Genomic DNA, 24,923 nt, shown 5'->3' with positions numbered 1-24,923 from the left:
TGAGCTGCAAGCCGCTCGGAGAGTCTTTAGCTGAAAAGCAGCATTTAAAAAATTATTTAAATGTTTCCAGAGTGGATTAAAAAGCAATCCCTCTTTCCAAGGGAACTCTGGGAATTGTAGCTTGTGTGGAACTAGGGGGGCTCCTAACCATTCTCAGCACTCATTACAAACTACAGTTCCCAGGGTTCTTTGGGGGAAGCCATGACTGTTACAGTGTTATAATGCTCCTTTAAATGTATAGTGCGGATGGGGCCTAACTCAGAGCATTCCGAAAAACTGGCTTGGATCAAGAAACAGATCTACTGTTGCCCAGTCACAATGATGGTGAATGATGGCGTAAGGAAGCGTCTGCCTGTACGTTTTTGTGAGGCTTCATCTTAATCCTTTCCTACCTTCAATTCCTTGTCACCTTCTTTCCTTGACCTCAAGCTATCTGACCTCCATTAATGTTCTGCCACCAATCTTTTTCAGGCACACCTGGGAGTTCCGAGGGAGTTCTGGGGGCACAGCCTAACACAGAATGGCTGACCCATCTAAAACTGCAGAAGCAAACACAAAAAAAGTGTGGGTGTGCCCCCCTTCATCAGTCCCTTCCCGCCACTCATCTTTACATTATGGGGCAGGATTAAATGGCAACTCGTTACAGATTTATCTCTAGTATCTTTATTACTTAAGTTATAGTGAAAGACAAATCCTGGGGGACATTTGAATGGAAGAGATAGCTTTCATAGAATACTAGGTTTGTGGGGGTTTTAAGACAGAGAAATAATAAAGTACAATGATAAACTAGCCACATCAGAGACCAAGGGTTTCCCAGCATCTTCAGATAGGACATTTTATTATGGAAAATCAAAGGCAAACAACAAATTAATAGGGTTTTAACCATACTATGAGAGCCAGTGTGGCGTAGTGGTTAGAGTGTTGGACTATGACCTGGGAGACCAGGGTTTGAATTCCCACACAGCCATGAAGCTCACGGGGTAACCTTGGGCCAGTCACTGCCTCTCAGCCTCAGAGGAAGGCAATGGCAAACCACCCCTGAATACCCCTTACCGTCACCATAAATCGGAATCGACTTGAAGGCAGTCCACATAACCATACTATACTCATCTAAATACAATGATAATTTGTTAAATTGAGAAAGGGGAATTAGGCCATGTTATAAGTCTTGAATGGGAGAAACACATCCACTTTTAAAAATACCTGGAAGAATATGTTCCCTCCTCAGGATAAATTACCAACATTGGTTAATCACACACACACAAAAAACTATTAAGGGGCCATGTAAGACCCTTGCAAAGCTTTTGAACAGGTGCGGGGAGCCTTTGGCCCACCAGATGTTGCTGAACTACAATTCCCATCAGCCCCAGCAAACATGGCCAATGGCCATGGATGATGGGAGTTGTAGTTTAGCTACATATGGAGCGTCAAAGGTTCCCCATACTTGCTTTAGAAGGATGTACTGCATATTTATTATATTATTGATTGAATGTATATCCCGCTCTTCCTCCTGGAGTACAGGGTAGCACACCACAGGGATAGAAACCCTGTGGCTCCTTCAGACGTTCTTGGACGGCAACTCACGTCAGTCCCAACGAGCATGGGCAATGGTCAGGGACACTGGGAACTGTAGCACATCAGACGTCGCTGGACTACAGCTCCCATCATTCCTGGCTCAGGGTTAACAGGATAAGCTTAACCCCGAATCCTTTAACAAATGAGTCAGGCGACATCAAAAATACTGTTAAATAAAAAGAAGCAGAGAGTAAGTTTTAAGCCTGGTGGTAACCGCTAAAATTGAAAAATATGAGCAAAACAGCGGAGATATTAGAGGAAGAGCTGCCTGGGATGGATTGTTTGAAAAATTCTAAATGAGGAATACATTGGTTTCTTGGAAAACTTGAACAGTGCTCTGTGTTTCTTGGCACACTACGTATGGTCAGAATACTTTCTTAGAGATCCTATGCTTCTGAATACAGAAGTGTGAAATATGGCAAAATGATTTATTTGCAATTATGTACAGCCTACTTGGTTATAGCTGAAGTTAATTTCAAAAGACCCAAGTTAAATTTCTGCCCAGCACTGAAAACAACGGTCGTGGGCAAGTTCTTCGTCATCATAACCCATCTTGGTATCAGGCAATTATAACGGCAATAGCTGTACAAATATTCGGTACCTGGTAAGTGCTACAAAACATGGTGCGAACGGGCATCTAGTTGTCCCATGGTTTGTTGTGCTATGCATCTTCTTCTCCTGTAGGGGGAGCCCCACAACCAAGTACAAAAATGGATTAGGAACCTGCAATGGTGTGTGGTCAACTCCACGTAGTGCAGGGTCCCTGCAGTGATGGCAGAGTTTAACAGGTAGACGGCCAGATGAAGAAGCCTGCCCACTGAAACCTAGGCTCACCCTGCTCTAGATTTCATCTCATTCCACAGGAGTGGCAGCCTTCCCTTGTAAGTCATAGAGTTGCCACGCCATCAAAGGATGAAAGGAGGTAATAGCTCAGCCTCACCAGAGTCACTTGGGAGACATTTCTTGAGCTGAAAGCCTGACCACCACCCAGCCAAAGTTACAGTGGTTTAGCAAAGTTACAGTGTTGGAGGAGCCAAACTACACTGGGGGAGGGGGGCAGGATATGTTATCTGTTCCTCCTCCTACACACCCCTGCCTCCTTGAAGTACAAGGGCTGGGGTTCAATGGCAGAGCACCTACTCTGCACGTTCAGTTCCCAGCATCTCCAACTTGGGCTGGGTAATACTCCTATCTGAAACTACAGAGATCTGTTGCCAGTCAGTGTAAACAATACTGAGCTAGATGGACCAATGGTCTGACTCTATATAAGGCAGCATTCTGTGTTCCTATATAAACTTGCCAAATTGATGGGTACTTATCTTAGAGTTAACCAATTATGGCACTATTTGCATGATAAATTCACATATATTAGCAGCACTCAATTGAAGTCAGATTCTACTACTGTATAAAATTCTTTGAGGTTCCCTTCTTGGCCAACTATGGTGACACCCACATCAAAACTGTTTTGAGTCTTAAGTATTATTCGAAGAAACTATTTGCATTTATGCAAAAATATAAAATGCAAACTTCTGATAGTCAGCGTAGAAGTAAGGAGTTCTCATTTCAACAGGAGTCCTTCTTGGCTCCTCACAGAGGCAGGAAATCCTCACAGTGCAGTTATTTCACTGTAGCAATGCCAATTATTTGTGAAATGAGTTCCAAAAGTGAACATTTTAAAATGGGCCACATCAAAACAATCCTCTAGTTTCCTATGCTACTGTCCATTGCTGAGCAGCAATTCATTTTCATTTGATTGTCTAACCGGATGATTTCTGACAAGCTGACAGAAATCTATGTTGGATAGTTTTGTAGACTGAGAACAACAACAAAAGAAGCCTTTGGAACAGAATCAAGAGGACAGTTCTGAACCATTAATTTTTGGTGGGCAAATCACCAGAAATACACAGTGCTTGTTTGCAAAAAGAGGCCAATACTCTTCTTTTAAAATGTGCAAAATTCATTAAAAGCATATCGTTTCATGTCAGAAACAGGATGACCGGAATCGATTTAAACTTGATAGTGTTCAGACTTCCTGCATTTAGGAAAAACAAAACAACCCTTTTTACATTGACTCATCTGGCTCAGAACTCCAGTGCACTTGCAAGGGATTCTGGGACAAGTCCCAGGGTCTTGCACACTTGTGCACACTTGTTCATACAGGCCAGTTTGCAAGGGATTCTGGGACGAGTCCCAGGGACTCGCACACTCGTGTACACTTGTTCATGCAGGCCACAGCGGATGGACCTCACAGTGGCCCTGTGTGCACTCAGCTTGTTTGTCAGCACTTCTCACCGAGGAACCCTCAAAAACCTTCTAAGGAACCCCAAGACACAGTCTGAAACCCCCCCTCTCGCTAACTGTTCCATTCGCCGCTGTTGTGGTCGCTGTTTTCTTCCTCTTCTGAGTCAGCAGACACTTTCTTAATCCTCTGGATGGCTGCCTTTATGCTCCTCTCCAGTTCATTGCCGGACCCTTTCTCTGGGTCCGCCCTGGTCTCTTGACTCACTTTCCTCAGTTTAACTCCCTGCCGTATGGCGGCCAGGATGCTGTCATTGAGGGAGGAGCCGGAAGAAGCTGACTGACAGGGCGGTTCCACTTTGCGGAGAAGGATTTCTCCACGCTTTAATGAAGCCAAAACTTCATCCATGGATCCTGTGGGAGGGGAAAAAATAAAACGGAGTCATCATTGGACACAAGGATTCCACTGAACTATGGTTCCACCTTCAGAAAGGGAACCTGTCGACTTTTGGCTACACCCTCCTCCCTTTATGCAGGTTTCTGTTCCCATCCACCCTTTCAAAGCTACCAAGTTTTTCAGGTTTAATTAAAAACCACCACGGCACAAAGCTAGAGGAGAAGACAAACTACTGATCTCCTTTACATTAAAAAAAGAGACTTAACTTAGCAATAAAGTATTTATACATTTAAAAAGCAAATCATTTTAGAGCTCTCTTGTTACGTCACCATATGTGCAATCTACAAATTTAGAAGCAGCGGCGTGCACTTTCCTCCATCCGATTACAATTCAAGGCAAGGCAATTCAAAGCAAGGATTGGCCCTTGCTCTACGTAAGGAACAAAAAGGTACTTTTGGAATTCCCGGTGACTGTTGTTAAACAATGGAAATGATTATGGCTGGTTTAAGAACATATGAAGACCCCTGCTAGATCAGACCAAAAGGCCATCTAGTCCAGCCCACTTTGTTTCCCGCCGTGGCCTACAGGAAACCCACAAGTAGGACATTTCAGCAACAGTCTTCTTCCGCTCACGATTCCCAGCAACTGATATTCAGAGATATACAGCCTCTAATACTAGAGATAGTACTACATTCACCTGATATTCAAAGAATTGATGGCACGTCCAATACCCGACTTAAACAGTCAGACTATTGGTCTATCTAGCTCAACTCTGTCTACACTGACAGGCAGCAGCTCTCTAGGGTTTCCCAGCCCTACCTGGAAAATGATGGGGAAAGAACCTGGGACCTAGGTGCCCCCTCCTCCCCACTCTAGGACAAGCACACAGCCCCGCTTCAAGGTTCTCAAAAAGTCTGTGGTTCCTGCCCTTGGCAAAGAGCGGAGAGTGCCACTTGCAGATGAAGCCAAACCGCTATCAAGATTCCAGTCACCTACTCTGCACAGGACCACGTGCATTGGCGGGGCTATATAAATACAGGATTTATCAGCGCAGGAAGAGGAAAGAGCAGCATCCCTTTACCTGTGTAATTATTTGCTCTGCACTTGGACGTACTGTCTGCTTTCTCCATGGAGGCACTTCCCACAGGAGGGTCTCTGCACACAAGCGGCAGTGGTTTCTCTCCGACTGGCGTTTGCGTCCTTAAGCAGACAGGCTGGATGTTTGAAGGCAGGGGAGGAGGTGGTGGCGGGGGAGGCGGGGGAGGCGGGGGAGGTGGCAGGGTTGGTGACAGCAGCAACGCCCCCCCCTCGCTCTTCCTGTGTTGCTCAGGGCCCTGTGCTGGTGGAACGAAAATCTGAACGGGAATCTCTTTGGAGGGCTTCTGACGTGGCCCTTTGAAACCTTTAGCTTGCGCTGGACAGGAGTTCCGTGACATCTTTGCAGCCAGCGTCTTGCCTGCCGATGAAGGCTTGGGGGTGCCTGCTGGCGTCCGACGGGAGGCGCCCTGTGGCTGCTTGGCGTTCAAAGGCTGGGAACGGGAAGTCTTCAACACGAACTGCGCTGGACATTTCTGCAAGGGGGGGAGCCATCACATTTGGGAAAAAAATTAAATGGGGTGCAACAGTGGGGAAAGGCTGTGTCGTCTTGTAGGCTCCCAGAAGAATCTGGATAGCCTCAAAGGGAATCATGATTCTGGACCAAATGGGTCCTTGGTCTCATCCAGCAGGGCTTGTGATTAAGGTCATTATTTATCCTCAAAATAATGGAACAACGACCTGGGAGAACAGGGTTCAAATCCCCACACTTGGCCCTGAAGCTCGCTGGCTGACCTTGGGCCAGTCACCGCCTCTCAGCCTAGCCTACCTCACAGGGTTGTTGTGAGGATAAAGCGGAGAACAATGTCTGTACACCACCTTGAGCTCCTTGGAAGAAATGTGGGCTATAAATTAAAGGACACAGTTTACACTAACACTACTTATTATTAGCTATTTTAAAAGGGAGATTTAATGGCATTCCACATGAGAATAATGTTAGTCCAAGTGGTAGCAAAGGGGGCTGGCTGGCAGAGGGTCAAAGGAGTTGTAGCCCCAAACATCTGGAAGTCACCTGGCATAGGCCAGGGGTGGAGACCCATTGCCAGCTTGGGGTCTGCATGCCAGCGGTGGGCAGGGCCAGATGCAGAAGTGGGCATAGTGCGCTCAGCACCCTTCATCTTGTCTGCCCCCAGAAGGAAGATTCCAGGGCGGCAGGGAGAGTGTTGGGAGCTCAATTTGCGACTCACCTCCTTGAATGTTTTGAGCCTCTCCAGGGTTTTCTGTCGCTCCTGCTTTATCCATGCTTTCTTCTTTTTCTCATCTTCTTTCCTCTTGTCTCTTTTCTGCGTTTGAACACCGGCAAAAGATAATAGCCACCTCTAAAGGCCTGCTGTCGCTGGGCCTGAAACAACTAAGTGCTCAGTGTCTGACATCCGAGAAAAAAAAAAGGAATGGAGCTTGTACTCAAATCCAGACTCATCGTGTGCCTTCACCCCATGCCCTGGAGTTATCTTTAGAGTGCCTTGCAAAGCCCCTCGCCTCTCCCGTTGACCAGCACAAGTGTGGGGAACCTTTGGCCCTGCTGAACTATGACCTCCATCATCCCTAGCTATTGGCCATGCTTGGTGGGGCTGATGGGAGTTGTAGTTCAGTAACATCTGGACAGCCAAAAGTTCTCCGTACCGAGACTAAATGGTGCAAAGTCAAGTCAACCAACGCAAAGCTGTCCTTCGAAGAGTTGCATCACTCAATCTGGATGGCTTTAAAAGAGGATTAAACACATAACATGGAGGATAAGGCTATCGATGGCCAGCAGCCATGATGGCTATGCTCTGCACAGTCAGAGGCAGTATGCTTTCTGAATACCAGTTGCTGGAAACTGCAGGAGAGTGCTCTTGCACTCATGTCTTACTTTTGGGCTTTCCATGGGCATCCGGTTGGCCACTGTGAGAATAGGATGCTGGACTAGATAGGCCGCTGGCCTGATTCTGCAGGGCTCTTGCTTGTTGACCTCATTTCCCAGTCTGTGAAACGGCCATACAAGTAACAGCACTATCGAAGAGCAATGCATGGGCTGCACTTAAAAAAAAGTTCTGTGCCAAGTGAATCCAACATTCCGCAGCATGAAAAACAGAATTCTGAAATCAGTATAATTAAAGTGTATTTGCATGGCTGTGGCTTATTTTGCACGGTTTATTTTGCTAGTCAAAGGGAGAGGCAGGGAGCTTTGCAGGGCACTAAAGGCAAGTCTCGGGCAATGGCCTGAAGGCATATGATGCAACAGCCCCGCTGAAGCTGGATATAGTCTGTGCCCAGATAGATGACCACTTGGGAATGCCATGAATGGCGCTTCGAAAGAAAAAAAAAAGGTGGGGTATAAATGTAATTAAATAAGTCAAAGCCCCAGGCCTTAACTATTTGGAATCCTGCTCAGATTCTTCACTGGAAAGTCCCACCCATCTTTGCAGTCTTAGGGACTAGAAACAAAAAAAGGAAAGAAAGCGAAGTTCCCAAAATGCTGAATACTAACCCAAAACCAGTTTCTGTGCGTGTATGGTGTGATCACAGAACTGCAAAATGCACATAACCCTGGGCACTGAAGTGAGGATGAAGGAAATACAGAAGGGCTGTTGATCTCAAGAAAAAGCAGCTCTACCTAGGGAAGTAGGCCCCCAAAGAAAAGAAAATTAAGGATCCAATCCTATGCATGCTTCCATGGGAGTAAGCCCCACTGAACAGAGTCACTTCTGGGTAAACATGCAGAAGATGGTGCAGTAACATTTGGTGTGCAGGGAGCCCAAATTCTGTACCTGAAGACAGTAGCATTCTGTATCCTGAATAAATTATGCAAATTGAGTAAGTGTGCGTCTTTCTCTCTCTCCCTCTTCCTCTCTCTCTCTCTTTTTCATAATGCATTCCCTCTCAAAAGCTATGTTTCATATTTTATTCTGGTCGTGCTATCCCTTAGGAAGTGGGGGGAGAGTGATAGGCAGAACCCAGAAGCTATTCCCCAGCCATATACATTGTCCCTACACTTCCAAGGGTGCCTCCCTCATCACAGGGACTGGAAACTTTCAGAATAATTCCATAAAGGAGTCTCTGGCCTTCTAGATGTTGCTGGACTTCAGATGCCACCACCCCTGACCAATGGCCATGCTGGCTGCAGCTAACGAGGGTCCCAGCAATATTTGCAGAGGCACAGTTTCCCCACCCCTGCTATATAAAGACTGCTATATAAAGAATGCCCCCTTTCACCAAAAAATCCTTAATACGCACGATCTGGATGCTGTGATGTTGCTGGAACTGCCGAGAGCTCTCTTGTGTCTGCTGGATCCTGAGACGTCGACTCTCTTCACACTGATCCTAACAGGCAAGATGTTGAAGTGTGAGCAGCGATCCCACAGCAGACACGGGGAACCTCTGGCCTTCCAGATGCTGCTGAACTACAACTCCCATCAGCCCCAGAAAGCATGCCCAATAGCCAGAGATGATGGGAGTTGTAGCTCAGCAACGTCTGGAGGGCCAAAGGTTCTCCACACCCGGCCCAGAGGTTTGGAGATGTTTCCAGGAGTATCCCCAAGATAAGTACCTGCTCCTTTAGAGGGAGTGCAGCCCCACCCAGAAGAGGCAACTGGACTATTTTCAGGACCCAGGAACCATCTACTGGGAGACCAGGAACCAGTCTCTAGATGCTGATGAGCACTGCACTTGTTATGACGGCCCAGCTTGTTTCAGCCAGAACAGGACCTTCTTCAGGAGCTTTTGTTTCTTTCTTCATAGACAGCTCAAAACCGCCTCTTTTGAAATCACCGCAAGGCAACACTGGCATTTCCACTGGATGCTTCTAGAGCGCCTGCGTGTATCATGTTCTGTGGAACACACATCTCCACCCCATGCCACCCAAATGTTTTGGGGCCACTTACCTTTTTGTTCCTGAGGTAGGCTCTCCTCGAGCAGATAATCCCACGCTTTGTCTCCAGCTGCTGGGTCTTCTGCGTCAACCGAGCCGTTTCGGAGGAAGGCATGTAGAGTTCGTCCAGGGCCTGCTCGGTGGCTTCTAACTCAGCAGGATTTTCACACGTGTCATAATAAATTACTTCGTCCTGGATCTCTACAGGAAGGAGGCAATGTTTACTTAAAATGGAAATGGACTGCCTTCAAGTCGATCCCGACTTATGCGGACCCTCTGAATAGGGTTTTCATGGTAAGCGGTCTTTAGAGGGAGTTTACTATTGCCTCCCTCTAAGAGGCAGTGACTGGCCCAAGGTCACCCAGTGCGCTTCATGGCTGTGTGGGGATTCGAACCCTGGTCTCCCAGGCCGTAATATGCAAAAATCTAGAAAACTTATTTTATGGATTTAAACTACAAACCATGGGAAGTTAATTTTAAAGGCTCCTGCGATTCCAGAGGTACCCAACCCGCAGAGCAGACTGCCTGCAGCACCTCTGCTTGATGCCCTGCTTCTTCCCATCAACCTCCATCAAGGGGACTTGTAATTCAACTGTATCTTTTGACCGGTTCCATTCCACCCACTGCAGCACCATGGCAGAAATACTAGTTCTCAAAAAGGAGGCTGCCCACTGTGTCACTGCACGACTCACCGTTCTGGCCTTGCCTCTGTTGTGGGCATCTGTGCATTGGGTATGACTGGATCATTTAAGTCATGCCTGACATGCCCCTGCTACACCCAAGTGCAGCTGTTCCATTATTTGTGGCAGCCCACATTCACTGGGGAGCCCAATGACCCGGGATGCTAGCAAGTATAGTGGGCAAGGTAGCAAGGGTCAGAGGCGACCTGCTGGATCAGACTGATGGCCAACCAGACCCCACCTCTGGGAAGCCCACAAGCAGGACACAAAATGCCAATACTCCTTTCTGGGTGTTGCTCCCCAGCTGGAAGTTCCATGTAGCCATCAAGACTAGTGCCTGAAGTGGAGGGCAGCATCAGAAGAGAAAAAGCAGCCTGGCAGAGATCACTCCTCGCTATCTTACCTTTCATCCGCCTCCTTAAAGTCTCCAGCTGGGTAATAAGCAGCATTTCTTCATGCTTCAGGATCTCAAACTGCACCTCGTACAGCTCCAGCTGAGTTTCGTAATACTCTATTTCCAGCTCTTCGACTTGTGCCACGTCACTTTCGTTCTCGTGGAGGGTCTCCATCTGCAGGAAGCCATCATGAAAGTCCATCAGAGGCAAAAATACGTCCCTCGGACCTTTTCCCCTTCACCCTTTAAGGGGATGGCTTCACTGGGGCTGCACTTTGGTCAAGAGCTAGGGGAGCGGCTGTGGAAACAAATTCTTTGCATGCAGGAAGGCCAGGGTTCAATATCCCTTTTATTCCTTTTCTTTTAAAAAAAGAATCAAGTAGCAAGCGCTCAGAAAGACTTCCTTCTGCCCACATCCCTAGAGTGTCACTGCCAGCCAGAGCAGACCATACTGGGTTAGATAGACAGTCTCACCTGGTATAAGGCAGATCCTGATTTTATTATGAACTGGCTTCCGGGAAGAGCCGTAGCTCAGTGGTAGAGCATCTGCCTTGTGCGCAGAAGGTCCCAAGTTCAGTCCTCGGCATTTCCAAACAGGGTTGCCAGTCAGTGTCGACAGTACTGAGCTAAATGGACCAATAGTCTGACTCATGATGGCAGCTTCCTATGCGCTCCTAAATTAGGACTGCTAAGAAATGGCAGTAGCACAGGGGCAGAGCGCATATGCTGTGAGCTGAGAGGGTCCTGTTGCCTCCGCACTGAATCCACTAAATTGACTTAGGCAAGCCACAAGCTCTCAGACTCAATCTTGCTGTCTCCAATCTGCAATATGGGGGTAATAACACTGACCTATCTTACAGGGTTGTTAGGAAGATACCTGATGTGTGTGCTCTTAGGGCACCATTCAAACGCTAAGCATTATTGCGATGCTGAAGCACAGCCTCATTCCATTCGTTCGTTCATTATTTTACAGTCACAGCCCCGATAAGAGAAGTACAGTTTCAGGTGGCTGCATGTCCCCTAGAACTCCCCTATCTTTGTTCTGTTTGGACTCATATCCCACAAAGGACCATAGGGTACCATGCAAAGGGGCAGGATGGGGCTGCGCACACACCCTGCCTCTATTTTTGTGCTCTGGACAGAAGACTGCACCAGTCCTTCAGCAACATGGCTGTGCCACACAGAAGCTGTCGCCTGTGCCGGAGCTGTAATCCAGTTCCAGCAGAAGTGTGAAGAGTTACAATTGCCCTTTCTCTCCAGCCCCTAAGATCCTTAGCCCAGATTGTATGAGACAGTGGAAGCTGGTCTATTAGGGCAAATGAGGTACTGCCCTACCAATCTCATCAAAGCCAGCCCCTGCCTGCCTGCTTACTTAAAACCAGCCAATGGGGTGGCCCCGGCTGCCAGCTTCCTCCTCTGTATCAAGTTTTGCCCTTGTATCAAACAAACAACCAAAAAACCTTGGATATCTTTAAAAGAGGGTTAGGCACATTCATGGGAAGGCTATCAACAGCTACTAGCCACGAGGGCTATACTCTGCCTCCACAGTCAGAGGCAGCATGCTGCTGTATACCAGTTGCTGGAAACTGCAGGAGGGGAGAGTGCTCTTGTGTTCAGGTCCTGCTTACGGGCTTCCCAAAGGCATCTGACTGGCCAGAGTGACAACAGGATGCTGGACTAGATGGGCCTTTCACCTGATCCAGCAGGACTTGTCTTATGTTCTTCTTATGTACTTTTGGGGACAAAACGAGGATGAGTTGGCTCTGCCTGTCATTCCCTCTGGCTCCACCTACAGTTGGGCTCCCTGCCTTCCGCCCTACCAGTCCCAATGGGCACCAGCCACAAGGTAATGTCTTGACAGAGCAGTTCAGACCGTTAAGATTTTCTCCTTGTACAACCTACGAGGAGTACACAGTCTGGCACTGGCTTTATCTACAGAAATCCGAGAACTGAAACACATGATCAGGAAAACCACACGGTGTCATTTTTTCCAGGACGTTAACATTCAGACTGCAGAGGAGGAGACTGAAAGTTAGCGTACTCCCCAATATTCAAGAAAACAAACCAAAAACCTTCCTGCACATTAAAAATACCTAGCATGTCCGGTAAAAAGGTAGGCAAAACACCTTCTTCTGGACATGGTACGTTTTATAGGTGCAGCAAGCTGTGTATATAGAGGGGGAGTTACATGTGATCTCTCTGCCTGCAATTTGAAATGGTATAGCCCAGCAAACGTGACACATTTTGTTCAATCATGTATTTCAGCTTTTGCTGAAAACCATCCCAGGTTGTTGCTGCTGCGTTTTGTTGTTGTTGTTGTTTTTAAGGTTCTTAGGCAGAACACTGAGCAAGGAGGAAAAGTAAGCGAAAGGAAAGTGTTGCGAGTTCCTTCAAATGGCTCAAGGGATTGATAGAAGCCAGCCTGGTCGCCGTTCCTCCTTGGAAACGACTGGGTGGCACGTTCCAGTGGTGGGCAGGGCCAGAAACAAAAGTGGGCAGAGCAAGGCATGTCAATTTCATCTTTGTACAGCAGGCTTGTTTCTACAGGCACTTAAACATCCTTCTCTCCCAGGCAAGCAAAAATAATCAGAGCCCAAGGACACTCAAGGAGGGTACAAAGCAGGGTCAGTGAGCCGTTTGGCTGGGGTGTGGCCTGGGAACACTTCCGAGGGCCAGACAGAGAAGAACGGGGGCCACATTCAGCCCTTGGGCCCAGCGCCCCCCATCCCAGGGCTAGGCAGAACCACACAGGCAAAGGGCAAAATGAGAGAAGGATAAGGGCAGCTACGCAGGCGATGCCCTTACTTGCTTCCGGATGTCAGCTCTCTTATGGTTCAGGCACAGCTCTTTGGCTCTCATGTGCTGAAGGGTCTCCTTCGCTAACAGGTACTTCAAGTTTTCTAACCTCGGAGAAGCCCGGGCCCAGGCAGCTTGGCCAAACCGCTTTCGGTCCAGTTCCATCTGCTTCTGCATCGCTGTCGGGAGCAAAGCAACAACAGTAATAAAAAAAGTCCGCAATTCATTTCTAAGGATGATCTTGAGTGCTCTCTTTCTCACTCACTGAAACAAACATATTAAACCCAAGTGGCACTTAAAACGGATCTGGGCATTTTTTTAAAATGGTTAGCAGCCTTGTGCCTGGCGTTGCCTGGAAATTCTAAGGAACCAAAAAAATGCAGAGTTTGAGTGGTTAGAATCAGTGCCGTTTTGAAATGTCCAGTCCACCATCTTGATTTTAAATAGTGTCCAACTGGATCCAAACATGGACAAAAACCTGCTCCTTGATCTCAGGAACCATTATGCAAAATTTGGTTACAATATCTTAAGAGGTGTCCCCGTGCACAGCAAACAGTTAAACAACTTTCCAAAATATACAGTAGATGAGAAAACTACACAGCCTTAGACAGTTTTTAACAGTTACACAAATATATACAGTATAACACTCTACGCCAGGCAGAGCACGAGAGTTAAGAACATGAACTATGACCTCATGCAGCCAGGAGGTCAGATCTTACTGAATCCACTGGGTGACCTTAGGCAACCTGCTATTTTTCAAGCTCAAACTGATATATTGTTATGGCCCAGCATAGGTTAGCCTACCTCGCAGGGTTACTGCAAGGATTACTGAGACAATATATCTGTATGAAACACGTTGAAAGGCATAATGCTGAGGATGTTGACAATCCAATAACCTTTTTTAAAAAATTGGGTCATTCGAAAGACACTAAAACTAAACTCCTTCCTTATGACAATGGCATATGTTAAGTTCACCCCCCACAGAATGCCCAAGATATTTGGTGGCTTTGGTGGACTATCCAAATCAGCACAGACCCTCCACCATTTATTAAGATGAGCCCAAATCCACTGGAAAATTCAAGATATGAACAGGGGTTGCACAGAGGATTAGCTCAAAGGAACTTGCCAGAACATTGTATCCTCTAAGTAAAATATGTCCATCTCGCTCACTCATACCCTATACCTGCTATCTGAGGCCCTTCAGGGGAAGGCCGCCTCTGCTGCCGGCTTCCGCTCACCTGCTAGGGCTGTCACCGTTTCCTTGAAGTAACCAACCGTGATGTCTTGAATGGAGCACACGGCTTCTTCAGCTTGACTGGTCCACTCCTCAGCCTCCTTCTTCAAGGCCTCTATCCTTTTAGGGCCCAGCCTATCGGCTTGCAAGGATTTCTACAAAGAGAACCCTTTATAATACTGAAGTCAAAAGAGGCATTCAAGAACAGGGCATACCAATCTGCGGCCCTCCAGATGTTGCTGGACTGCAACTCCCATCATCCCTGACTACTGCCCATGCTGGCTGGGGCTGATGGGAGTTGGAGTCCAACAGCATCTGGAAAGCTGCAGGTTCCCCATTCTTTTTCCGTATAAATGTGCAGAGCAGAAGTTGACATCAGGAGAGGCTGCGACAGCTGTGCTATACGGAACCGGGCGTTGCGGTTAATCGTGTTACTTGGTGTTCTGTGCCAGTGGTTCCCAAACGTTTTTGCCCCCACGGACCACTTGAAAACCGCTGAGGGTCTTGGCGGGCCACTTTATGATTCCCCTGCCTGTTACAGCGATTGCAATATGTTGTGCTAGATGCTCCATGATTTTCAATTGCACTTGCATTGCTTCTTTGATATTGCATCTTACGGTATTATAATTGGAATTCTAAAGAATCCAAATTGCTTTATGACAAAACACCAGAAATAAAAGAAGCAATAAAAATACAATTAAAAATCAATGTGCATATTTAACGCGATGGCTGGGCTGTCTCCAGTCTCCAACCAGAAATCCACAGCAGTAGTTAGTGGCAAATTCAGACGTGCAGGGTCCCTCCGTGACAGTCACAGCCACGCTCCCCCTTTTTTTGCCATGGGTTGAGAATGAGATCCTTGTTAATGTCTTCTCCTACAACAACAGACACCCCTATGAGCCAAAGCCAATAAGCATGCAAGGGGAGAGTGTCAGCTACTGAAAAGAGTCTTCTCAGTGGCCGGCTTACCTCCTTTCACTCTGATTGGTTCCAATCAGCAGGATAGACAGGGAAGCATGCTAGAAGACTCTTCTCAGTGGCCAACACACTCCCCCTTTTCATGTTGACTGGCTCATAGGATGTTGGAGACATAAGGGCCCTGCTGGGACCCTGCTCCCAAAATAGTTCTTAATAAAGGGTTAGTCCGTCCTTGTGCCTCCTCTATAAATTGCACTATAACAAGGAAAACGGATTCTCTCTCTCCGATTGCACAGGGACAAAGCCGTTCATTACACAGAATCTTATTATATTGGCCAGTTCGCAAAGCAGACTTTCAAATTGAAATGGACATGACTAAATGCCCTCCTGTATTTGTAAACAGTTAACGCCTCCATGTATGAGGCCTCTTGCATGAGAGTAACAGATGGCAAGGCCGTTGATGCTTTTTAAAGCGTGATACACTTTATAGATAGTCAGAAGGCTAAAGCAGTTGAGGCTTTTTCATTTTGAGCGGGAGAAAACGATGAATGGAGGTTTACAAAATTGGGCAAGTTGTGGAGAAAGTGAGTAATAATATTTAACAACCACCACCATAAAACTTTCCCGTTCTTTATTCTTGATCTCAAGACCACCCAATTAAATTGACCAGCAACTAGGTTCGGGATAGATAAAAGTTTCTCACACCAGTTTGTAAATGTATGGAATTTGCTGTCACAAGATTTGGCAATGGCCATTGACTTAACGCTGCCTTAAAAAGGGGGATTAGAAATGAACTGCAATCCGATGCACGCGCACTTGGAGGTAGGAGTAAGCCCCATCTAAACTTGTATAAAATTAGCAAAAACATAAAAAGTTACTAAGAGATTCAGAGTTAGTATGCCAGTGAGTAATGGCTGCATGGAATAAGAAGCAGGGAAGAGCAGTTGCTCTATGGTCTTCTGGCGGATTTCTCAGATGCATCTGATTAACCGGCTATACACTCAATAATAAAGAGTCAAGATGATGGGGCAAAAGATCCTAGCATGCAATATGTTCCATGCAAGAAAAACAGGGAGGGCTAGAAACTTAACTGTATGAAAAACATTCCAGGACTGTCATTCAATACCATTTTCGTTTAAATGTTGGCACAGTTTAAACAAGGATTAGATTATCCATTTTAACAGGACTCTGAAACACCGGAAAAGAGAAGCTTACCAGGATCTCGAGTCTGTATAACGTTGCCAGTTCTCGCATATCTCTAAACGGCTGCAACAAATATTGATAGAATTCGGTTGCCACAGTAACCAGCTCCCAATAAGCGTCATCTTCCTCCTTATAGAGATCCATCAAAGCGACCAGCTTGTCAGTATCTTTGTGCTGGTGCAGAACCTACAAGGGCAAGGAAGTTCCAAAATTAGCAAGGTCTTTGCAAAGAACTGAGAGTTCCGGGGCACCACAATTTTTGTTTAAATTTGGCTTCTTTAGAGACACTGCATAAACCCCACAACACAAATGGAAGTGCAAAGGATACTACACCATCCATCGTTTGTACCTATAAAACCTGCATAAATAAAACAACACGTGGAAATGTCCACCAAAAGGCATGGTCAAAGTCACTAGGTTAAATGGCTCTGAAAAAACAGGAGTGGGAAACCTTCAGATGTTGCTGAACTATTATGATAATTTATTGAATTTATATCCCACCCTTCCTCCCGATGAAGCCCAGTGCAGCAAACACAAATGAACAATTGAACATGAAAAATAAAAGCAGTCAAAAACACTCCAAAACACAATTACAATTAAAAATGTTCTAAAACACAGAATATTATTTCATTAATAATCTTTGCATTGCCAGCAGTAGTCCCCTTCAGCCATCAAATACCTGGATAAACAGGAAAGTTTTCAAATTCCTCCTGAAAATCAATAGTGATGGAGTCAGACCCACCTCATCTGGGAGGGCATTCCATGAACAGGGAGCCACCACTGAAAACAACCTGTCATGGGCCAGTGTCAAACTTCAACTCCCATCAGCCCTAACAAGACCTCCAGATGTTGCTGAACTACAACTCTCATCAGCCCTAATAACTCATTCAGGGACATCTGGAGGGCTAAAGGCTCCCCACACCCACTTTACAACAAGGGTTAGGCAAATTCACAAGTGGGAACTGCAATAAAATGTTGCAGCATGAAGTGCAGCTGTTCAGGATTCCGGCCACGCCATTTCCCTCTCCCACAACTTCCATTTCCTCCTATACAACAGCCAGTCCTTATTCTATGCCCATGGAGCATGCTCAGTACTCCCTAGGGTGATTTGGGGTGGGGAGTCCCTCCCCCCGCCCCACTTCTTATCAAACACTGGGCTGGACAGACCTTGATCCAGCAAGTTTTTAATTTGCAGTTTGTATCAATATAATTTGCACCTATCAATACACTCGCGGGAGAAAATCGTATCATCAGGTGTAAAAGAGTTAAGCTCATCAGACAATCTGAAGCATTTAAGCAATTCAAGTCCTGCAGAGGTGGGCAATATTGCTATTGATATACACTTCAGGGTGCTGATTGCTTTCTATCACAGTAGACCTGGCACACAGCAGTGACTGAAGCATTCCACTTATTTTACTTTTATTTTTAAAAGAATCTAATAGAAGTACAGTGCTGGCTTTCATCAACTGAAGAAATTTAATTTTTACAGAGAACCACTCGCGTGAATAATGGCTGCACACCAGGCTGGTGGAATGAACCTCAACCTTAAAGTATGCTTTAAGTTGGAGTCCTGCATTGAGCAAGGAGCTGGACTCAATGGCCTTGTAGGCCCCTTCCAACCCTACTATTCTAAGAGTCTAGAAAGCACCGCAACTGCATAATAGCGTCAGCAGCTCATCTTAGGCAAGACTCGCATTTGCCACTTTAAACTACAGAGGGAAATCAGGAGCCTGAAGATTTGCCTCCCCTCTTTAGCGTGTGGCTTCACTGGGTGGAGGCCCCTCTATCTGGGCCAATGGGGCACTGCCCCACCAGCCCTCAGCCTACCCTTAGCCAGCCCCCACCCGCTTGCCTTCCTACTTGCATCCAATCCAGGTAGATATCAGTATCCTCCTCAATCTCAGCATTGCCTTTGTAGAACTCAGCGGGGAGGAGCACCGGGGTGGTGGCGGGCGGGGCAAAACTGGAACTGATTGGCTCTGCATATCACTGGGTCCGGCTCCACCTACTGTTTGGGCTCCCTGCCTTCCATCCCATCAGTCCCAATGGGGGCACCAGCCACCACTGGCTTCACTTCCGTGTTTCGAGTTCTTTGCCTGTTATTGCAGACAAATGGCCCTTCCTTTCCAAGAGCCGTCCGAGCCAAACATACAAATCGTAAGGTCCCGAGTAGCTTGGATTGTGCCGTTTCACAATGAAGTGAGCAGGAGGGACGAATGGATGTCTGAGTACTCCTCCAGATGCCTACGGGAAGCCTGCAAGCAGGACCTGAGTGCACAAGCTCTCTCCCCTCCTGTGGTTTCTAACAACTGGTACAGTAGGGTCCCGCTTATACGGCGGGTTCCGTTTCGGACCCCCGCTGTAAAGCGGAACCCCATTGACTTTAATGGGCCACGTCGCGCAAAAATGACACGAAAACGGCGCAAAACGTCACAAGAGAAAAAAATAGCTTTTAAATTAAAAACAAAAGCCGCCACATCAGTGGAACACCTTAAAGTGGAACGCCTTAAAGTGGAACGCCGTAAAGCGGGGCCCTACTGTATCCGGAAGCATGCTGCCTCCACCCGTGAAGGTAGAGCACAGCTATCATGGCTAGAAGCCACTGATAATTTTATCCTTCAAGTATTTGTTGACTGATATCACCAACTCCTGTGGGAGTGAATTCCAGAATTTAACTATTTATTTAATTTAACAAAAATGACATACTGCTTAATGATATAAGCAGTTTACAAAAGGCGTTAACATTATTGACAAAACAGTTAAGAACAAGCGATTAAAAACATTTTTAAAACAATTAAAATAGCAACTAAAAGGGTCAAAACGCAGCAGCTTCTAGGACTGGATAAGTGTGCTCAAACAAAAATGTTTTAAGCAGGCCCTGAAAAGAATACAGCAAAGGCGCCCGCCTGATGTCAACAGGCAGGGAGTTCCAAAGAGTAGGTGCTGTCACACTAAAAGAATGATTTCTTATGAGTGCGGAACGAGCGTGATGCGGCACTGTAAGAATACCTGTTCTGCAGATCACAGTGTTCACATGGGCAAATATGGGGTAAGGCACTCCTGCAAATAAACTGGTCCCAAGCTGTGTGAAGGAGTACTGTCTTTTGTCTGTCCTGAATCTTCCAGCATTCAGATTAATTGGATTAATTAGATGTCTACAAGTTTAAGAATTATGAGAGAAGGAGAAATCTTTTCTTACACACTTTCTTACCATTCGGTACTGCATGTTTGTTTAGAAAATAAAACAAGTGGGGTGAGGAAATTAGATACCATACAGCAGGAATAACCAGACTTTAGCTTATCAGGTCTATTTTACTGGAACCACATGATCTACCAACCACAACCAGGTGCAACAAACCCCCTTACAATTAGAATTAAAGAGCACGGTTCCTCTCTGAACACATTTCTGAACATAGGAATTCAATTTCAGTAAACAATCCTTTGACACAGACGTCCACTACTGATTCGCTTTGTTTATTTCAGCCACCAAATTTGGGTAGGAAAAGTCATTTTGTTGTTGCTATTGTTTAATGTTGTTGCTATTGGAGTAATAAACATTGGGAGTCATAAACTGATCTACTGCAGATCACCCAGGGATCTACCAGCTGATGACCCCTCCTCTACCTTCTTTCTGCCCATCCCTGCCACTGAGGATAAGAAAACTGTGCATGATATGAAGGAAGAAAAATCCTCCCTCCCTCTCTCAGCACTCAGCACCACCCAGTAAAATTGACTGGAAGCAGTATGTTGACACACAACGTTTCCTTAACTTTTGGGATCCCCTACCATAAGATGGTAAAAAACCCCACAACCCCTTCATATATAATCACATAAAGGAACAAAGTATTTAGAAAGGGGCAGTTCCATCCTGCACGACATATGAATTCCTCTTAGCCTACCTTTCACACAGATGTCTGCAATGGAGATGTGGTTGCTCATTGACTTCTGTGCATGGAACCCTGTGGGGCCAAGGACTCCAGAGCTCCGAGAAGCCTCCGGAACCCTGGGAAGCCTCCACAGGTCTACACAAGGAGGTTTTTCCTTTTAGACATCCACTCTGATGCACGGACAGCAGGGGGGAAGCAACGCATTGATGTGGGGGGTGCGCGCAGCCCTTTCTACACACTTTGTCCCTTTATACAAAAAGCATGCGGAGGGGCCTTTAAAAAAGGAAACCAGACAGACTGATGGAGAAGGACAGGTCTATCCATGGTTATTAAGCATGTTGGCTAAAAGGAACCTCTCTGTTCAGAAGCAGAATCTGAGGGTAGAGACACACTTGCTGTTGTGCCGGTTCCAGTGCGTTTCCACCTCTCTTTTCTGAAAACAGGAGGCGCATGATGCTAGTCAAACTCAGTCCCTTTCTACACTAAAACCTGGTTGGATCACCTTTTGTAAAATTGAGCTTCAGGCAGATTTTGCAACTGATTGGTAGATCAACCCATTTGTCTTCCAGGTGTGACCAATAGAAACGCTTTGCTGCAGGCTCAGATGGAGACAGTGACTGGCCCTATGCTTTGCTGTGGGCGGTCCTGAAAGGTCTGAAGTCAGCAGGGGGGAAGGGAGGTGTGGTCGGCCGAGGGCAGAGTCGCTTCCAAAAACAGCTAGAAAAATTATTCTGGCTGCTTTTCAAGCAACTACTGTGCCCACAGCCTCAGTCGCTAGAGGGGGTGGGAAGCACAGGAGGATTTGCCTCTTCATCCAGGTATCTCTGGCAGCAGGAAACGGAGATGGGCTAGGTGGGGATGGCCGCCAACTCAGACGGCTTCAAAAGGAGATTAGACAAATCCATGGCAGATATGGCCAGCAACAGGTTACTAACCATGACAGCTGGATGCTAGAATCAGTGTGCTTCTGAATACCAGTTTGGGGATTGGCTTCCCACCTCGTGGGCCAGTGGGGAAGACAGGAAGAGGACCGAAGTAGGCCTTTAGCGTGATCCCGGCAGAACTCCTCCTATGGAGCTCCTCCAGACGTACTTTTCATAGAATCATAGAGTTGGAAGGGGCCCATAAGGCTATAAAGTCCAACCCCCTGCTCAATGCAGGAATCCAACTTAAAGCATCCCCAACAGGTGGCTGTCCAGCTGTCTCTTGAATGCCTCCAGTGTTGGAGAGACACCCCCCCCCCAGGTCATTGGTTCCATTGTTAGGAAGCTTTTCCTGATCTTCAGTCAAAATCTGGCTTCCGGTAACCTGAGCCCATTATTCCATGTCCTGCACCCTGGGACGATCGAGAAGAGAACCTGGCCCTCCTCTGTGTGACAACCTTTCAAGGACTTGAAGAGTGCTATCATATCACCTCTGTCTTCTCTTTTCAAGGCTAAACATGCCCAGTTCTTCTCCCCCATCTTTTAACTGTGCATTTGGTTTCTTCTTCCTAGGTGTAGAACTTTGCACTTTTCCCTGTTAAATTTCATTCGGTTTTCAGCCCAATGCTCCAGCCTATCAAGAACCCTTTCAATTTTGTTTCTGGCTTCCAAGGTATTAGCTATCCTTCCCAATTTTGTATCATCTGCAAATTTGATCAGCATTCCCTGCACCTCCTCATCCAAGTCATTAATATAAATGTTGAAGAGTGCTGGGTCCAGGACCGGGCCCTGCAGTACCCGCTCATTACCTCCCCCCCCAGTTTGAGCACTGCACATTCATGATGATCTGTGCTCATGATGCTATCACATGTGATCTGGCTTTCAATACCATTTGCAAATCTGGGGGTGATCCCACTGCTTCCAATCAGTGTGCACTCTGTAACTTCCTGCTGAAATCCTGTAACTTTTAAGTACCACAAATGTTTGGGTTTATTTTTTGTCCCACTTTTGTTGCGCTATAGCCCTTCCGGACAGCAATAATGTGGCAGCATCACAGAACAAACTCACACAGGATCAAGCCACCCCTAATTCACTATTATTGTGTTAAGAACATGTTGCAGAACACACCCACACCAGTCTGGAGGGGCACATAGATTCTTGGTCTGAACCAGCAACCTGATCCTCTTATCAAGTTTCCTTTGGTCCAAGAAAAGCAGCCTCTGTGAATTCCTATTTGTTATGCTGCTTGGCTTAAAGGAAAACAGCAACTGCCCCAAAAGAAAAGCTAAAACCAGCATGGTGCAGTGATTAGGCAGTTGGACTAAGACCTGGGAGACCTTTCAAGCACCTTCCCACCCGTTGATGCCACCCCAATGCCAATGTGGTGTAGTGGTTAGAGTTCCAGACTGGGACCTGGGCAACCAGGGTTCAAATCCCCACTGGCCCATGAAGCTCACCGGATGACCTTGGGCCTACCACTGGCTCTCAGGCTAACCTACCTCACAGGGTTGCCCTGAGAATAAAACGGAGAGGGAGGAGACCCGCGTAGGCCTCCTTGGAGGAATGGTGGGATAGAAATGTAATAAAGAGATAAATAAAAAACAAAGAAATATGTACCCTCCGCAAGGCCTCCTTGGCGGCGGCGAGCTGCCCCTTGAGCGCTTTCCTACGGAACTCCTGCAGGTTCTCGAAATACTCGTCTTCCTCGTCCTGGTCGTGGGCGAAGAGCGAGTCCAGCAGCGTTTTCCGGCCGCACACCTCCAAGGCCCAGCCCAGGTACCTCTCCAAGCGGCGGCACAGCGCCTCCAGCTCCGCCTCGGCCAGCACCGGGCTGCTGGGGAAGAGCAGCGCCCACAGGCCGCTGTAGCCGCCCAGGGCCGGGGGTAGGGCTGGGAAGCAAGGCTCCAGCGGCGGGTTCAAGGCCGCCAGCTGCCGGTGGACGCCCTGCAAGGCCTGCGGGGAGTACAATCCGGCCCAACTCATCTGCTGCGAGTCGCCGCCGCCGCTGCCCGCCGCTTGCTCCTCCTGCAAAGTCCGGTTGTGGCAGGTCACCGCGAACTTGCTCTCGACGCCGTTCCAAGCGACGAGGAAGCGCAGCTTGTGGGGCGGCTCGGGCTGGCCGAAGACGTTCTCCTTGATGGCCACCCAGCCGTCCAGGCTGTCCGGCTGCGGCTGCTCGGCCTCCATGCGCGGCGACCTTAATTAAGCCGGGCCGCCCTCAAGCATAAAGGGGATAAAGGCGGCGCTCTTCCCCCTCCCCCTCCCCACCGGCCGCCCCGTCCTTTGAACTTCAAAGGGGTTTTTCCAACGTTCTAGAACCCCCAGAAACTTTGTTTCCTCCTTAGCGAAAGAGAAACTGGCAATGCTAGAACAGGAGAGGGAGGAGCCAGGGAAGGCTTGTTGTGGCTCTTTCTTTGATGTCGTGCAGGGCTTTCCCCCTTCTGGTTGGCTGGTTGACTTTAAAGAGGGAGGTGCCTGAAGTTTATTTATTTGTTTGTTTGTTTGTTTGTCCCAAGAACTGGACACAGCTTCATCGAGTGAACATTCCTTTAAAGGGAAAGGTGGGAGTTTTGGTCCTGTGGAAGCTGGATTTCCTTTATCTGGAAAGAAGTGGCCAGCGTCTTGTGCCAGCGTTAGAGGTTGGCGCTGTCAGGCCTCTGCCAAGGGCCATGTCCAGGCTTGATCAGCAGTGGTTGGACCAGCTTAGAATACTATAGAGCTTTGAGTGGCCCAGCAATGCCCCTTCCCTGCTTCAGAAAAGCCCCATTTGGGGGACTAAGGTTACATCCACCCAGTAGTACAGTGGCAAATTCAGAAGTGCAGGGTCTCTTCATGTTAGTCACAGCCACGCACATACCCTTATTTTGCTGGGTTGAGAATGAGATATTTGTTAATGCCTTCTCCCACAACAACAGATATCCCTAGGAGCCAATAAGCATGCAAGGGGAGAGTGAGTCTGCTGAGAAGAGTCTTCTCAATGGCTGACTCACCTCCTTTCACTCTCTTTGGTTCCAATCATCAGGAAAGGACAAGGAAGCATGTTAGGAGACTCTTCGCAGTGGCTAACACACTCCCCTTTCATGCTGATTTTTTCATAGGATGCTGAAGACATAGGGACCCTATTGGGACCCTGCTCCCAAAAAAGTAAAGAGTTTAAGACACACACACACACCAAGACCCTGGATGACTACACCACTGCATCCACCACCATACATTTAAAGTGTTATTATACCAATTTAACAGTCATGGAGGAACCACAGTTCCCAGGATTCTCCACAATTGTTAAAGTGGTATTGTTGTTATACGCCTTCAAGTCGATTACGACTTATGGTGACCCTATGAATCTTTTCTGGATATATTCATAGGGTTTTCATGGCAAGAGGTATTCAGAGGCGGTTTACCATTGCTTTCCTCTAAGTTTACGGCACCTGGTATTTTCAGGTGGTCTCCCATCCAAGTACTAACCAGGCCTGACCCTGCTTATCTTCCGAGATCGGGCGTGTTCAGGGTAGTATGGCCGCAGGCGAAAGTGGTATAATAGTGCTTTAAATGTATGGTGTGGATGTGACCTTAGGCTGGTTATTGCCAGTGAGGATGCTGCCAATGGCAGCTTCTGATTGCTCATTCTTTCGGCAGGTGAAGTGGTGCCCAACACAGTGGTAGCAGCCCTGCACTGGCAGAGCTGACTGGAGAGACACCTTGGTTGCTTCCTAACCTGCTCCAGCACAGCTGA

General features: G+C 47.2%; 1 protein-coding gene and 1 pseudogene across 1 annotated transcript; both read right to left on the bottom strand.

Moving 5' to 3' along the window:
• Positions 1-647: 647 nt before the first annotated feature.
• On the bottom strand, positions 648-23,590 carry WHAMM (WASP homolog associated with actin, golgi membranes and microtubules). Its single transcript, XM_061595725.1, has 10 exons — positions 22,808-23,590; positions 16,393-16,566; positions 14,264-14,414; positions 13,035-13,204; positions 10,239-10,404; positions 9,169-9,356; positions 8,522-8,608; positions 6,493-6,588; positions 5,292-5,781; positions 648-4,227 (listed from the first exon to the last, which is right to left on the bottom strand). The coding sequence occupies exons 1-10, from the start codon at positions 23,375-23,377 to the stop codon at positions 3,929-3,931; spliced, it is 2,391 nt and encodes a 796-aa protein (XP_061451709.1). The 5' UTR covers positions 23,378-23,590; the 3' UTR covers positions 648-3,928.
• A 1,016-nt stretch (positions 23,591-24,606) lies between these two features.
• LOC133370078 (5S ribosomal RNA) lies at positions 24,607-24,715 on the bottom strand (annotated as a pseudogene).
• Between the last annotated feature and the right edge of the window lie 208 nt (positions 24,716-24,923).

The sequence above is a fragment of the Rhineura floridana genome, chromosome 14 (genome assembly GCF_030035675.1).
Source record: "Rhineura floridana isolate rRhiFlo1 chromosome 14, rRhiFlo1.hap2, whole genome shotgun sequence".
Classification (NCBI taxonomy): domain Eukaryota; kingdom Metazoa; phylum Chordata; class Lepidosauria; order Squamata; family Rhineuridae; genus Rhineura; species Rhineura floridana.
This window is presented reverse-complemented; position numbering and strand designations above follow the sequence as displayed.